At 42.1% G+C, this 17,626-nt stretch overlaps 2 protein-coding genes across 2 annotated transcripts in view; both read right to left on the reverse strand.

Moving 5' to 3' along the window:
* The window catches only part of LOC113066531 (gastrula zinc finger protein XlCGF57.1-like), a 1,043,158-nt gene that overhangs the window by 605,798 nt on the left and 419,734 nt on the right, over positions 1-17,626 (reverse strand). The gene's annotated exons all lie outside the window — the stretch shown is intronic.
* On the reverse strand, positions 3,746-8,271 carry LOC113066672 (putative SCAN domain-containing protein SCAND2P). The gene is made up of 2 exons (XM_026238624.1): positions 7,089-8,271; positions 3,746-3,777 (listed from the first exon to the last, which is right to left on the reverse strand). The coding sequence occupies exons 1-2, from the start codon at positions 8,208-8,210 to the stop codon at positions 3,775-3,777; spliced, it is 1,125 nt and encodes a 374-aa protein (XP_026094409.1). The 5' UTR covers positions 8,211-8,271; the 3' UTR covers positions 3,746-3,774.

Below are 17,626 nucleotides of genomic sequence, written 5' to 3' on the forward strand. Positions count from 1 at the left end.
AAACACTGAGCACATGTTCACACTATGAGACAGGATACAACAGCAATTTAAATTAAAGACCCTCATCTCTGTATTTTAACCAGACCCAATGTTTATATAACAGTTTAAATTGATGAATAGTTCGGCATTGCTTTTGTTGCAAGTCCAGTTTGTTCCAGAGTTTCACTCCACATACAGACACACAATAATATTTACGAGTGGTTTGGGCTCTCGGTAATGAAAAAAGTTATGAGCTCGCACAGGAGTTGTAAAAAAACATTGTAAGTTAGGTGGTAATAATTTGTTAAATGCTTTATATAAGACTACTGATGTATTATATTTTACAAGATCATCAAATTTTAGCAACTTTGACTGCGTAAACAGATTATGAGTATGTTCTAGAAAACCAACCTTGTGAATGATCCTCACAGCTCTTTTCTGTAATATAATCAGAGGATTTATTGTGTTCTGATAAGTATTCCCCCACGTTTCAACACAAAAAGTAAGGTATGGTAGTACCAGGGTGCAGTATAAAATACAGAGTGCATTTTCATCAAGGTATAGTTTTGCTTTATTTATAATTGAGAGGCTTTTTGAGATTTTTGTTTTTATGTATATGACATGGGGTTTCCATGACAATTTACTGTCAATTATTACTCCCAAAAATTTAATCTCACTCACAATTTCAATTTGAATACCATCAATACTTATTCTCTGTTCAGACATTTTGTTGCAATTACCTAACATCATTATCTTAGTTTTATTTATATTCAAGGATAATTTATTTGTGTCCATCCACTTTTTTAATATCTTTAGTTCCCTGTTTACCGTATTTACGAGCTCATTATAATCATCACTACTGTAAAATATATTTGTGTCGTCTGCAAATAGTATGAATTTCAGTACTTTGGATGTATTAAACATATCATTTATATACACATTGAACAGTTTTGGGCCTAATACTGACCCCTGGGGGACACCACAAACAATGCCCAGAGTATCTGATAAATACTGACCATTTTAACAAACTGTGACCTCCCTGTTAAATAACTTTTTAACCAATCTCCAGCCAGCCCCCTAATTCCATATTTTTCCATCTTTTTTAATAGAATTGAGTGATCAATAGTGTCAAAGGCTTTTTTTTAGATCAATAAAGATACCAACTGCATGCTTCTTTTGCTCCAGTGCATTAGTGACTTCTTCAATAGCTTCAGTTATTGCCATTGAGGTAGTTCTTTTGGACCTAAAGCCATACTGACCATCATTAATTACATGGTGTTTCTCGAGAAACTTTTCAAGTCGAAAATTGAAGAGTTTCTCTAAAATTTTGAGAATTGAGGCAAAAGAGAGATTGGTCTGTAATTAGTAAAAGCGTGTTTGTTATCATTTTTGAAAAGTGGAATTACTTTAGCGATTTTCATTTTACTTGGAAAGCAGCCAGTCTGGAATGACAAGTTACAAATATAAGTTAAGGGTTTTACAATATTCAGTATAACTTTTTTAAGTAATTTAATGAATTTATTGGGTTATTTCAAATTAATTGTCATATTTAAGCATTATAAAAACAGCTACGTGATGACATCATCGGTCATGATTAGCATGTGTGTGACGCTGCTTTTTGGTGACTTCAAAACTCATTACCAACTCTAAAATGAGTCCGATAGGGAGCTTCAATTGAAAGACATTAATTTTAGCATATAAATAGATAATCTTTGGCAGTATTCAGCGCATATGAATGCGCAGGACGCAAATGGGCTTAAGCTATTACCTACATAAACTGCAAAAAGAAAAATGTATGGAATGGTTCTGAGAGCACTGTATGAGCTCGCGGCGCCATCTACAGGACAGTTAAAGCGTTCAAATGATTCAAAACACCAAACGTGAGCAGAATCAGTGCTGAAATGTGTTACTCGACCCTGTGACTTTCTATGAATAAGTGAGAATTTGAGAATGGTAGTGCTGTCATAAAATTCACAATGGTTTTGCTTTAATTATATAATAGACTGCAGTGTGATGCGCTACATGTCTGCTGTTACAGTACTGTTTTTAATTGTGATTCACTGTTGATGCTGCGCTTGGTTTGAGACACTTTAATTTGCATTTGAGAATGCAACATTCATCATTAAAAACGCCTTTGCTGTCAAGGATCGTCGACGGCCCCAGGTAATTACTGTTTTACTTTCACAGCACGTTAAACATCCCTTTCTTACTTTATCTGGAGAAATTGTGCATCAGTTGAAAGTTTAAAGACTCTAACTTCGATATTTGACCAATGTTTTGATAAAACATTGTTGCAGTGACAGCTAATTAGTAATTTATGTCAGGAGTGCAAAATAATAAATATGTTTGAGTAATTTTTAGAATAGAAAAAGCAGCGGTTTATTTGTGTTCACATAGACTCACTGAACAGCGTCAATCAGGGTTTATAGACCAAAGATGCATATCTGCGAAGATATATGGATATCCCTGCTAACACACGACGTAACAGTTACGTAACGTATTGGTAATTTTTGGTAATTTCTTGACTTACCAATTGACAACGTAACTACGATGTCGCATGCCCGTAATTTTATTACCATCATATTACCAACTTACAACGTCGTCAGTACGTCCTTCCAACGTGACCAGATAACCAAGAACGTCCCAGATAGGTTCTCTATTCGTAATATTTTGGTAACTTCATGACTTACTTCCAACGTAACTACAATGTCGTATGCACGTAATTTCATTACCATAATTTTTGTACGTTCTTTAAAAGTGTAATTAAACTTCAGACACAAGATTAAACGTTCCTTTGAGATAAAATCTGTTTCTTTTCACCAAGTCAGAATATGGACATGCTTTTAATATATATTGATGTGACATACAGTGCACGCGCTTCCACAACTGACGCACCACGCGCACAGTATTGACAAGAAAGGAAATAAATTTTTCGGAGTTGTGAAACTTTCTATTTCGTAAGGAGTTATGAACGTGAAATAATGACACAGACTGGCTACACCATCTCATCTGCCACAGATACTTTATCAGTAGGACAGAGCGTTTGTTTGAGGCACTTTTCACTTCAACTGTCTGACAGGAGAATTATAGCTTTTCTGAGTCTAACAATAATAAATAAATACGTTGATAAAATGTATAAAACAAAGTAAAAACAAAAGTCTTGAACTCCGTAAAGACGCTAAAACCACTGATCTTTAATATAGAACTGGATTGCTCATGACATCATTAAAGTGAAGCCGCCGCGCCGCAATATTGGTAATCCCTAGTGTGCGTAAACGTTCTATTGAATTAATAGGAAATTGTATGATTTTAATGAAAAAACATCACCTAACAAGTCAGCGTTTATAAATTTTAAGTATTTCTGTACATTATTACAATGCAAACACCCTAGGCATGTAAACGGTTATTTTTTTAAATGTCGGGAATTTGCCCTACTCATTAAAAAGCTACTTTCATTACAGTAGTGAGCATCATGAACATGATAAACATCAGACGGACATGACTTCAACATATAAAACAAACTACAAAGTGCTCTGTAACACGGTTCAACACAGTCTCAATAGGAAGGAAGAAGGCAGGGGTCGGCTTGTTGCTGGGACACTCGTTTATTCAACAACAAAATAAAACACGATGCCCTCTGGGCGTAGACAGCAAACGATTGCTTAAACACGGTCAATAACTTCAATAACTTCAAAGCACTGTTGTAGCTTTCCCTAGTGCAGAACGAGGTCCCAGCGTGTCTCTCTCCCCTTCTCTCTGCGGTGACTCGGCTTATATCCGGTCTCTCCACGCCAATTACTGCAATCAAACACACGTGTTCGTTATTTGCATTTGACCTACTTACGCCTCGCTCTGCTCCCTCCGTCTCTCTCCCGTTGCGGATTCCGCTAAACCACGCCCCCCTCGCCACATACCCCCACCGCCCGACTCAGGCCGGGGAGCCGTCCGGCCTGCAGCCTCCCCCCCCCCCTCCTGGAGAGGAAGTCAGCCACAGCCATCTGTACACCCGGCCTGTGGATCACCTGAAATTTAAAAGGTTGTAAAGCGAGATACCACCGGGTGATCCGCGCGTTGGTATCTTTCATGCGGTGGAGCCACTGCAGAGGAGCGTGGTCCGAACAGAGGGTGAACTCCCGCCCCAGGAGGTAATAACGGAGGGTAAGAACAGCCCATCTGATCGCCAGACATTCTTTTTCTATGGTGCTGTACATCGTCTCTCTCTTAGAGAGCTTCCGACTGATGTACAGCACCGGCCGTTCTTCCCCCTCCACCTCCTGGGACAGGACTGCGCCCAACCCTCTGTTCGACGCGTCTGTCTGCAAGATAAAGGGGAGAGAAAAGTTAGGTGCATTCAGGAGCGGTCCGCCACACAGGGCAGCTTTTAACTGGGTGAAAGCCTGCTGGCACTGCTCCGTCCACTGGACTGTATCTGGTGCCTCCTTTTTAGTTAAATCAGTCAGCGGGCTAGCAGTATCCGAAAAATTAGGTACAAACCTTCTATAATACCCTGCCAGCCCCAGGAACTGTCTAACCTCCTTTTTGGTCTTAGGCCTTGGACACGTTGCAACTGCTGCCGTCTTATCAATTTGGGGACGCACCTGTCCATGACCCAAGTGGAAACCCAGATATCTTACTTCCACCCGCCCAATTGCACACTTCCTCGGATTAGCCGTGAGCCCAGCCCTCCTCAGCGTCTTCAGGACCGCTCGCACATGCTGCATATGTCGCTGCCAATCCCCACTGTAGATGATGATGTCATCCAGGTAGGCGGCGGCATATGCAGCATGCGGACGGAGAATTTTGTCCATGAGACGCTGAAATGTGGCTGGAGCCCCGAATAGCCCGAACGGAAGAGTAACAAATTGGTGTAAACCGAACGGCGTGGTGGAAGCTGTTTTTTCTTTGGTCATGGGAGACAAGGGGATCTGCCAATAACCTTTAGTTAAGTCCAGCGTCGAGTAAAAGCGAGCCGCGCCTAGTCGATCAAGCAATTCGTCCACCCGGGGCATTGGATATGCGTCAAATTTTGACACAGCATTCACCTTCCTATAATCCACACAGAACCGCACGGAGCCGTCTGTTTTAGGTACTAAGACTATCGGGCTCGCCCAGTCACTGTTGGATTCTTCTATTACTCCCATCTCTAGCATTGCCTCTAACTCCCCTTGAACCACCTTTTTTTTATGTTCAGGTAATCTATACGGCCGGCTGCGAACTACCACGCCCGGCTCGGTCTCAACATGGTGCTGAATGAGATCCGTTCGACCAGGCAGGGGCGAGAACACATCAGCAAAGGCTGCTTGAATGGACTTGATATCAGTGAGCTGCGAGGGTGAGAGGTGGTCTCCTCCTGGGGCCAGAGCGAGAGATTGGGATTTTGAACTCACTTCTGGACCGAGATCCTCCTCCCCACTCACTACCGTCGCCAGCAACACTGATTCCGCCTCAGACCATTTTTTTAACAGGTTGAGGTGGTATATTTGATGTGCCCCGCCCCTATCCGTTCGAGCTACCTCATAGTTAAGATCCCCAACCCGCCGTGTGACCTCAAAGGGTCCTTGCCACTTCGCGAGTAACTTTGAACTAGAGGTAGGGAGTAATACAAGCACTTTATCTCCCGGTGCAAATTGACATAGCCTAGCCCCCCTGTTGTACAACCGACTCTGTTTGTCTTGAGCCTGCAACAAATTCTCCATGGATAGCCGCCCCAACGTGTGGAGTTTTGTTCTCAAGTCCATGACATATTGAATTTCGTTTTTACTAGCAGAAGGTCCGTCCTCCCAAGTTTCTTTAAGGACGTCAAGGACCCCGCGGGGCTGGCGCCCATAAAGGAGCTCGAAGGGGGAAAACCCCGTGGAGGCTTGCGGGACCTCCCGTACAGCGAACAAGAGGGGTTCTAGCCACCTATCCCAATTTTTGGCGTCTTCCTGAACGAACTTACGAATCATGGATTTTAATGTGCGATTAAATCGCTCGACCAGCCCGTCTGTTTGTGGGTGATAGACGCTTGTTCGAATCGATCTAATGCCCAATAATTCATAAAGCTCGCGAATAGTACGTGACATAAACGCCGTGCCCTGATCGGTGAGGATCTCCTTTGGGATCCCCACCCGGGAGATTAATTGAAACAGTGCACTCGCCACACTCTTCGCGGAAATAGAGCGGAGAGGCACTGCCTCAGGATATCGCGTTGCATAGTCCACCAGAACTAATGCAAAGCGGTGTCCTCGTGCTGACCGCTCTAATGGCCCGATGAGGTCCATGCCAATTCGTTCGAAGGGGACCTGCATTAATGGAAGGGGGCACAATGGTGCTTTTGGGGTGGCCGGTGGATTCACCAGCTGGCATTCACGACAAGCCGCGCACCACCTGCGCACATTCTCGTGAATGCCCGGCCAGAAGAAGCGGGCCATGAGACGGTTTAGTGTAGCCGCTTGCCCTAAATGCCCGGCCATTGGATTACAATGAGCCGCCTGGAAAAGCATTTCCCGACGGCTTTTAGGTATCAACAACTGGGTTGTATCTTGCTTTGTCTGGGCGTCTTGGGTCACCCGATACAACCTATCTTTTAAAATTGAAAAGTAAGGATAAGAGAGCGGTTGGTCAGGGAGGAGAAGCTGCCCGTCGATCGAGCGAACCTGGTCAAAAGCATTTTTCAGCGTCTCATCGCGGGACTGTTCCAGGGGAAAATCATCGCGCTCCGGGAGGATGTTCCGCTCGGGAGCACTCGGTTCCCCTGCAACAGGTTCCGGTGGTTCCGGTTCAGCCTCTCCCACCTGCGCAACCGCTACTCCATCCCTCCCTTGTTTCCCCCAAGAGCCATCCGAACACAAATACCCCAATAATTCATTAAACGCGGGCCAATTCGTACCCAAAATTATCGGATGCCTGAGGTGCGGATTAACGGCCACCTCTACTCTATGTTTTCCTCCCCTAAATTTAATATCCACAGGCAAAATAGGGTAATTCACCACTTCCCCGTGTACACACCGAACCCTAACCATGCGGCTACTATCCAATGCCTTCGGATGAATCAGGCTTTGATGGATGGAGGATTGGTTACATCCCGAATCCACCAAAGCCTGATATGTACCCCCCCTGATACTCACTGGTATTTGGTATAAGCCAGCCTGATCGAGGGCAGCCTTTGGCGCGTCGGGGACCCGGATCAACGTCCCCACTTCCATCAACGGACACCTATCGATAAAATGCCCTGGGTCCCCGCAACGCCAACAGGCCGGCCCAGACTTTACCGCCACCCTGGCGGCAGGAAGTAGGTCAAGCGATTGGCGAGGAGAGAGCGGAGAGGCCGTGGCCTGGGGGACGGATCCCATGGGCGAAGTCCCACCCCTGGGAGGAGCCCTGGGACCTGCTGGTGGTTCAGCCCCGTAACTCGTCCTCCACCTCGGGGCTAGCTTCGACGGAAGCCCCCCACGGGACCTGGGGAGAGGGACAGATTTAGGGAGAGAGAGGGGAGGGGAGGAGAGAGAAGGAGAGAGAGAAGCAGATGGTAAGGGGTCGCCGACCCCTGGACACGCCACCATTTGGTCTTCCGCCAGCTGGATGGCCTGGTTCAGCGACGTCGGGCGGTGGCACTGGACCCACTGCGCTGTCTTCCTTGGCAGCTTGGCCACGAACTGCTCCAGTACCACACGATCGATCACGTCCTCGACGTCGCTACTGTCGGCCATCAACCACTTGCGGCAGGAATCCCGGAGCTGCTGTGCCATCACGAAGGGCCGGCCGGACTCTTCCAGGGTTAGAGTCCTGAACCTCTGGCGGTGTTGCTCCGGGGTCCGACCGACCCGCTGGAGGATGGCACGCTTGAGGTCCTGGTAGGCCAGGAGGTTTTGGACTGGCAATTGGTGAGCGGCCACCTGCGCTTCCCCGGACAGCAGGGGAATGAGCCGCAGGGGCCAGTCCGCAGGGGGCCACCCTCGAGCCTCTGCCGATTTTTCGAACAGGTCCAGGAAGGCCTCCGGATCATCCTGAGGCCCCATCTTGTTGAGCGGCAGAGGAGATGTCTGGTCTTTAAACGAAGGGGTGGCCCGGGCCTCCCGGTCTACCCAGCTCCGGAATAGCTCGCGGTCTTCATGCTGGGCCCGGAGGAGCGCCTCAAAGCGTTTGTCCTGCTCCTCCTTGATCGCCAGCATGTGTTGGTGTTGTTCCTGATGAAGACCGGCGAGCGACTGGATGATGTCCGCAAATGGCGTACCTGACGGAGATTGCATGGCGGCGATGCTCTTCTTCCTTCCCGGGTTTCGGCACCACTGTAACACGGTTCAACACAGTCTCAATAGGAAGGAAGAAGGCAGGGGTCGGCTTGTTGCTGGGACACTCGTTTATTCAACAACAAAATAAAACACGATGCCCTCTGGGCGTAGACAGCAAACGATTGCTTAAACACGGTCAATAACTTCAATAACTTCAAAGCACTGTTGTAGCTTTCCCTAGTGCAGAACGAGGTCCCAGCGTGTCTCTCTCCCCTTCTCTCTGCGGTGACTAGGCTTATATCCGGTCTCTCCACGCCAATTACTGCAATCAAACACACGTGTTCGTTATTTGCATTTGACCTACTTACGCCTCGCTCTGCTCCCTCCGTCTCTCTCCCGTTGCGGATTCCGCTAAACCACGCCCCCCTCGCCACATGCTCATTCTAAAATCTGAATTTATTCAGAGAAATAACTGACTAACATTATATACAGCACGGATGTAAAGACATAAAGCTTTATTTCCAAGATAGTATGTTAAGCTTTTAATTTCATTATAGAGCAATATAAACAACATAATTGTATTATTCATTGTAATATATTCAAATCCATTTCCGATACTAATACGTTCATGTTTAATTATTCCTGAGAAATTATGTTCATAAAGAAATAGGCTATATTTTGTGTTGGATCAGTTACCTGTGTTGTCAGTGCGCAGCAGACACACCCACCTAAATGATTTAAATATATCGCTTATACTGCCCCAAAAGCATCTGAAGTAAAGATGAATTTCTATACAAATATACACAAAATAAAAACGAATCCCGTTTGACTGATTTGCTTCAAATCGAGATTTCAGGTCAGCGGTTTGAATGTAACTCAATGGTGCTCTCTGCTGGTAGGGATTAGTAAGATGGCGGATCGAACACTTCCGGTGGCTTCACTGTCTGTTGGCAGTTTAGAACGCGATGAGCAATCCAGTCATATATATAGATCAGTGGCTAAAACCCTTTTTTAATATTATTGTTTTTATTAGCCTACTAGCCGTTGAGAGTTATCAGGAGGAGAGGAGAGGACTCGTCTGACATTTTCTCTGTTTCTCATCAGTTGGTTATACCAAAGAAAAGGTCAACAACTGCGACAGATTGGTTAAGTAACACATGTTAATATTATCCACAGTCTACTTTAAGTACTTTTTTATTTAATATTTATACCTCTGTGATTATGGCATCTTTCCTTAATTATCTGAAATGTCTGCTAACAAGTATTACGCTAGCGTAGAAGTATAACTGTAGCATAATAGATTTGAGCTCTTATTAATCAATCAATCAATCAATCAATCAACTTTTATTCAAGACACATAGGTCCATAGAGACAACAACATACAGTATATACATACATATAAAACAATACAAAAACATAAGGATGATGCAGACGAGGCATCATTAAAACATATACAGGCTTCGGGTCCAATGTTTCCAAAAGCAAGATGTATACCTTGTATCACTCTTAGAAAGATCAGCTATGGACGCAATAATCATATTCTTAGATCCTGTTAGTCTGCACATTAATCTATACATAAGATTTCTTAAAACAGCATTAAAAGTGGGCACATTATTAGACACAAACATTTCACTGGCACTACACCACCTAGGAATTTTAAGCACAATTCTCAGTGCATCATTATAAGCCACTTGAAGTTTTTTCATTTTCGACAGGCTAAAATTACACCACAGGTGGGCAGTATACAATGGAGTGCAGTAGGCTTTGAAGAGTGAGATTTTAACATCAGGTGTACACATGTGGAATTTACGTGCCAGCATATTTGCCTGCCCATACAGTTTTCCACACTGACGCTGCACATCATCATCATCATCACTGAGGTCATCTCTTATCACATGTCCCAAATATTTAATTTTCTTTACAACCTCTAGTGGTTCACCTGCCAAAGAGAAAGAAGGATAGACAGCCTTCATATCCTCCTTGGTTCTGGCAATCAGTACCACACTCATCATCAAACATTTGCCCATATTGAGAGCATATTCTAAGAAGTTGCTGCAGGCCAGCACTGGAGGGAGACAGTACCACCAAATCATCAGCATAAAGCATATGATTAATGAGACTATCACCCACCAGGCAGCCAGTTCTACATCTCTTTAGCTCCCTAGATAAATTATCCATGTACAGATTAAATAGCAGCGGAGACAGAGTATTAATGAAAATTTGGGCTTTTAATCACATCTTATGCGTAAAGGAGCAGTTTTGATAGCTTTGTAAATGTTTTTGATGATCATTTGTCAATAGATAAATGGAAGTAACCTAATTAATTAACCTTAAAAGTCTGCACTCTAGAGTCTATCAGTGACGTCACTTGCAAGCAGTCTAAAATGGGCTGAAACTATCTTAACCTGTTAGCCAGCACCGCCCATTATGGGACTCACAGTTGAAAGTGCTCTACCAAACTTATAATTGTAACAGTTTCCTACTTCAGTGTGTTACATAATTTTGGTGTCTTTGGAAAGAAGACCCTTTGGGCTTTACTTTTGATCAACCAGATTTGATAATGCTCAAAAATATTAAAAGTTATAGACACTGAAGTGCCATGAATTTTTTTTACCACACCTAAATATTTTTTTATTTGATATAAAAATACATGAAATGAGTCCTGGAGTAATCTAGAAAAGTAATGGGTTGAAAGTCACATGATGCTGTGATCATCAGAGGCTCCATCGTCCAACAAGTTCATGTTATGTTAGCCGAAGGTAAAGTGCACACTCACTGTTTCCCTCGTGCTTGTGTTCTTGATGTTTCTGCGCAGATACCCGCGATCCTGAAGGGTGAAGGGAGCCCCAGAGCGGTCGTGCTTCACGGCGGGGTGAACAACACCACGCTGCATCAGACGGAGACGCTGAAGAGGGATTTCAGGAGCCTGATCGAGACGGTTCGCAGCACGACGCCCGCGGCGACGATCATCGTGTCAGGACCACTGCCCACGTATCGACGAGGACACGAAAGGTTCAGTAGACTTGTTGCTTTAAATGAATGGTTGTTGTCATGGTGTAAAGAACAGAAACTGCTATTTGTTAATAACTGGAATCTTTGAAAGTGATAAAAAGTGATGTGACGTGGCCAAGTATGGTGACCCATACTCGGATTAAGTGCTCTGCATTTATACCATCCAAAGTACACACACACAGCAGTGAACACACACACACACACGGAGCAGTGAGCAGCCATTTTTTGCAGTTGTGGGTTCAGTGCCTTGCTCAAGAGCACCTCAGTGGTGGTATTGAAGATGTGGAGAAAGCGCTGTACATTCACTCCCTCCACCTACAATCCCTGCCGGTATGAGACTGGAACCTGCAACGTTTTTGGGTTACGAGTCCGCCTGTATTTTCAAAATCTGGTAGACCTGAAATAATATTATAGTCCCGTCTAGTCTGATTAACGAAGATGAAGCATAAATTTTGTCATAGTTTTTATTATCAGATATTTGATTTAGCTCGTCAACGTCTCATCTTACTTACAGAAAAAAATGTTTGTTAACAAAAAAATTTTGTCATCGTCTTCGTTGAAAAAATTCACACTGTTCTGTTCCCCGAATAGTGAAGTCAGAATATAAATTTCATGGAGGCTCTAGAAAAAAATCTGATGGTGATTAAACCAAAAATTTAAGTTTGGGTTTATAAACATTAGATCCCTCACACCCAAAGCAGTTATTGTAAATGAAATGATCACAGATAATAGTTTTGATGTACTCTGCTTGACTGAAACCTGCCTAAAACCAAATGATTATTTTGGTCTAAATGAGTCTACTCCACCAAACTACTGTTATAAGCATGAGCCCCGTCAGACTGGTCAACAATATATAGTGATATTCTCAATGTTACCCAGAAAACAGGATACAGGTTTAACTCTTTTGAAATACTTCTGCTAAATGTTACTCTGTCAGACATGCAAAAGAAATCTAATGTATCTCTTGCTCTGGCTACTAGGGGTGTGACGAAACACGAGACTGGGTTAACGAGACGAGACTTTTTTTTTTTTTTTTTAAAGAAATCCTCAATGATAAAATATATATATGTAAAATTTGTCTTTTATTTAACTAAAATACACAAAATGCAAAAAATGTAGGTGTATTTTGAAATCTAATTGTACTTTATGAAATTCAACATCTATTTTAATACATTTTATGCAGGTATAAACAACATGTAAATATTGCAAAAGGTTTAGCCACAAACTCAACTGACAGGGAAGTAAAAAATTATATAGTATACAAAATAATGTCCTTTTAAAGTAGCAGTCAGTTTACTTTAGATTTTTATTTAGTAAACTGATTTCCACTTTAATTGAAAAAAAAAAAGTTTCCACCATTTAAATTTTCTCAACTCCTTTTTAATAGTATATACATTTTCACATCAATTTATAAAGAATAAATAAAAATAAAAAACCTTTTTAGGGCCCTATGAAATGTGTTTTAGTATGTCTAACTATCTGAATGCATAACACAACTTAATTTTGTTTTTTCTTAAAGTAGCCTTACTGATATAGATATCATACCATCATAAGTGATGATGTTACTGACCACTTCCTTGTATTGTGCATGCTGCATATTACTGATATATTTCCAAAATGAGCTGTAGAATCCAAAATGAGCATTATGAATATAAGAGCCTTACATTACATTTATAACAATCATTGTTAATGTTTGAATTGTATTTCAGGACACTTTGTGAAGACCGATAATCAAGAAGAAGTCAGTTCCAGATCCACCTCCACACCAGACCTCTCTCTCTCAAGAGAATTGCTGTCTACTAGTATATTGTGTTCTCTTCAGACTTCGGTGGATGCAGATATTACTCAGGGACATGAACACTAGAATATTGCAAGAATAGAAAAAGTAAGAATTACTTAAGATTTAAGAATTTAATGTTAATTGCTTAAACATTTTTTTTTGTTTGTTTGTTTTTGGTTTCCAAAGCACCTAAAAGCCAATTCACACTGCCATACTCGAACAGACTAAACACAGTCCAAACAAAACAAAATAAGCATGTTTTTTTTTTTTATAGTTTTTGTGGCAGTGTGAACTGTATTATAGGTGTGAGATTCATTAAACTTGATTTGCTATAATACATCTGTTCATAAGCTATTGCATATGATTTTCAATTAATTATTTGTAGTGGTTTGGTTAAGGATGTGATTAGCTGATGTATTATTGTGGGAGCTTGTGATTAGTTGATGAATTGTGTGCATGGCTAATGACGGCTATTAAATATTTAAATGCAATGTGCTGAGTGCCTAGGACTTGCATATTTTTGCATAATGTTTTGACCCTGGATGCTTACAGAATGATATAGATATTTAAATATATGGAAATGTATTTATTATTAAAATATTTCAATTTGTGTATTTCTGTATGGGCTGAATGCTTTCATTCGCTATTTTCATTTCATATTTTGCTATGTCCTATGTTTTTATTAATAATTTGGGTGTATTACTGTTCATATTTGTTTGTTAATAAATGAACATTTCATTTTGAGTATGTATTCATCATTAAGCCTTGAAATGAAACATCCTTTAAATTAGTTTGGGCATATGAGGACATGTTTAATAACTGCATGTCCGCCCATAAAATAATACATAATTATAAAAAAATACCAACTTATTACCAACACACAACTACCGATCCGCGACGTTGCCATGACGTAGCAGATTACGTTGCAGTTACGTAACAGTTATGTAATGTTGTTAGCGGGGATATTTACTGATGTTCACTTCATATTTATTCAGACAGAATCATGATTTTTATTCATTTTCCACTGATTTACGACTGAATTGTCCCTCTTAGAGGCAGAGAGAAACAGGTGGAGAGAGGTCCTCATTAGACTTGTGTCAATCATACAATCTCTATCAGAGAGGAACATGGGTCTTAGAGAATCTGTTGATACGTTACATGTCAGCAATAATGGTTACTTCCTAAAAGAGGTGGTAAAGTATTTTTCCCTGATTTTGGACTGCACTCCAGATGTCAGCCACCAGGAGCAGATGTCTGTTGTGATGCGTACAGTCGACCTAAAAAACACACCAGAAATCAGAGAGCACTTCCTGAGGTTCCTATTAGCCCATGAATCAACTGGACTTGGCTTATCCACACTGATTCTAAGAAGGCTAGAGGAGCTGAACATCCCCTTTGAGGACTGCAGAAGACAATCTTATGACAATGGTGCCAACATGAAAGGCCGAAATAAAGGGACACAGGCCGGGCTGTTGAAGAAGAATCCTCGAGCTCTCTATGTACCTTGTGCAGCCCACACATTAAATCTGATGGTGACAGATTCAGCCAAGGGGTCAGTGGATGCCACTTACTTCTTCGGAGTGGTGCAGAAATTGTACACCTTATTTGCAGCTGCATCCCAGAAGTGGGCCATCTTAAAAGATCATTTGGACCTCATTGTCAAGACCTGGAGTGAAGCAAGGTGGGAAAGCCGAATTAACAGCATTGCGCTTTTACGCAAGTCAGGGAAGCTTTGCTTGAGGTGAGGGAAATTGGATCATTTAGGTTCCAGATCTGCACAGTTGTCTGGTATGACAATCTATCAAAAATTAACACAGTTAGCAAACTCCTTCAGTCTGTCAACATGCAGCTGGACATAGCAGTAAGTCTCATAAATAAAATCAAAGCATCTCTAAAGACCTAGAGGGCAAGTGAGTTTGTAGATGTTCAGACCACTGCAAAAGAGCTCTGTGAAAACATGAATGTTGAGGCAGTGCTGAAAGAGAAGAGGCCGCGAAGTACAAAGAAGCACTTTACCTATGAGGCAGCTGACGAGGTAGTGATCACTGCAATGAAGAGATTGGAAACAGGATTTTTCAATGTTGTGGTGGACTGTAGCATCTAGTCTTTGGAGGACCGATTCAAATCAATGGGGGAAGTAAAAGATAAATTCGGAGTGCTCCTGAACTTACACAAACTGGATGCAGAGTTACTTAAAGAACAACGTGGCCAGCTCTGAAAAACACACACCCTACGGAGATGAGGCAGATATTGATTGGAGAGAGCTAGCCTTGGAGATACAGTCTTCCAGAGCTTCTCAAAGAGCTTCTTCTTTATATACATTAATGGGGCTGTGTGAGTTATACACAAATCTTTGGGTAGCACTGAGGATAGCCTGCACTCTTCCAGTGACAGTGGCAACTGCAGAGAGAAGCTTCTCTAAGCTTAAACTCATAAAAACCTTCATGAGGTCCTCCATGTGTCAGGAACGCCTGAGCGGAATGGCAATGATTAGCATCAATCACCAGATAGGCAGCCAGATCTCATATGATGAGGTTATAAATGACTTCCAGGAATGCAAGATGAGAACAATTCTGAGTTAACAGCCTACTTATAAGTCAAGTATTGGCACCTCTCTTAAAGGTTGTGGGGAGGGTGTTGTGAGGTTTTGTGCTTGTGTTCTCCGACTTCGCGTGCAGCCGTACACGAGCACAAAACCTCACAACACCCTCCCCCGTCTGTGATTGGTTGGAACACTATTTGTTTTTGTTTTGAGTGGTGGTGAAAGCAACTTTTTTTGTGTGCAGATCTCAGAGCCTAGGTTAACTACAGAGACGCGTTTTTTTGACGGCATGCTTATGGGGCGGCCAGCTAGCGGATCATTAGGAAAGATTAGATGAATGTGATCATTTATGGTTGGGCCTTTTTTGGGCCTGAAATTGCTGATACAACCTTTAATTCGTTTTTTAGCAAATGTATTTTTTCCAAGGAGATCATGTATGCATATGTGCGCACACAAATACACAAGTTTGGATTTGAATAGTTCTATTGAAATGTTACCTAATTCTTATTATTGTTACTATTAATCTTGTTTGTGGTGTTTTAGATGTTATTGTTAATTTTGTTTCTTTGAAAAATTCAAACATTTAAATGTTCTATTTATTATTTTATATAATATTTTATTTAAATGTTATTCTATTTGCTCAAATTCATTAAAATTATATATAGGCTGTTTGTGCCTCTTAAACTCTGGTTTCAATTAAAAATGTTTCTTAGGCCCCATTTACACTGCATGGTTCAAGTGACCCAATTCTGATTTTTTCCCCTCATGTGGCACAGATCGGATATGACCGGTGAACGTGTAAGCAGGAAAAAAACGCATGGATTCCGATGTTCTCAGATCGGATTCAGGCCTCATTCATATATTCATATGTTCATTCATATGTTCATATATGTTCATATATTCATATATCAGATATGAATCGGGTACGTGCATTTGTGTGGGCCATGTAAGCAGACACATCGGATATTCCCCAGTAAATGCGAGTCGTACGTCATTAAAAAAGTGACGTCAACTCAGGTGGACACCACCAACTGAGATCACATGACTTATTATAGGTGTGATGGAGTACAAAGTATACGCACAGTGGAGCAATGCGGAGGTTTCATGTCTTTTAAGTACTTGCGGCGAAGAGACAGTACAGGCAGAAATGCAGGGATCTTACAGAAATAAATCCGTGTTTGAAGAAATTTCACGAGATATGGGGAAGCACGGTTTTTTCTATGGAAAAACCTCCGCTCTCGTTCGTCTCTCTTCTGAAAGAAAAAGGGAAAAAAGGCAGCCATCTGCTTCCCGCGGTTCAGGACGTGTCCGCATTGAGGCGTGGAAGAGAATGAGATCATGAGAATACAGGTGGGTCTGTCTGAATCGTTTAAAGAGGGACTTTCCCTTTCGCGCTCGTAAAAAAAAAAAAAAAAAAAAGAAAGAAAGAAGGGCGGCGGACAATAGAGAGCCTCGGGAGGATGATGTTATATCTTTAACACTTTCTGATACTGAGGTTAGTGCTCTGCTAGGTTTTTACCCAGGAAAAGCAGGAGATATTTGAGGATGGTGAAGAAGCTGAGGCTTAGCCTTCTCAATTCTCCTGCCCTGCGTATGTACAGCTGTTGGAGGTTATTGAGCGAAAATTACCTTTTGACCATAACCCTCCAGCTCAGGTGAGCCTTTTATTTCTGCATGATCTCCATACAGAGATTAAAAAGAAATGAAAGATGCCGTTTTCTTCTCGCATCCATCGGTTTCGGCATGAAAGTAATCTGCCGACATCAAGGTGATGCGCAAAAGTGGCTATGAGGGAATGCCCCCTGTAGAAAGAGCAACATTTTTTATAAATAATTTATAAATTATCTGTGAATTTTTTTTTCTTTCTGCAGGGGAAACATCCTGTCACGTATGGTGATACACGAAACACAGGAGAGATCCAAATGCAGGTAGGAGGTTTATTGAGGGGCAATCCAAAAGGGGTAAATAGTCCAGGCAGGGTCAAAACCAGAATATCCAATAACATAACAAACAAAGACAAGAACACACGGCAAGAGCAGACTCAGGAAAGTATCACATATATGACAAGGACTCCGTGACACAGACTAAGACAGACCGGGT

The sequence above is a fragment of the Carassius auratus genome, chromosome 4 (assembly GCF_003368295.1).
Source record: "Carassius auratus strain Wakin chromosome 4, ASM336829v1, whole genome shotgun sequence".
NCBI lineage: Eukaryota > Metazoa > Chordata > Actinopteri > Cypriniformes > Cyprinidae > Carassius > Carassius auratus.

Excerpts from the sequence above, each read along its gene's own strand:
- LOC113066672 (XM_026238624.1), bottom strand. The coding sequence starts at position 8,210 with ATGCAATCTCCGTCAGGTACGCCATTTGCGGACATCATCCAGTCGCTC.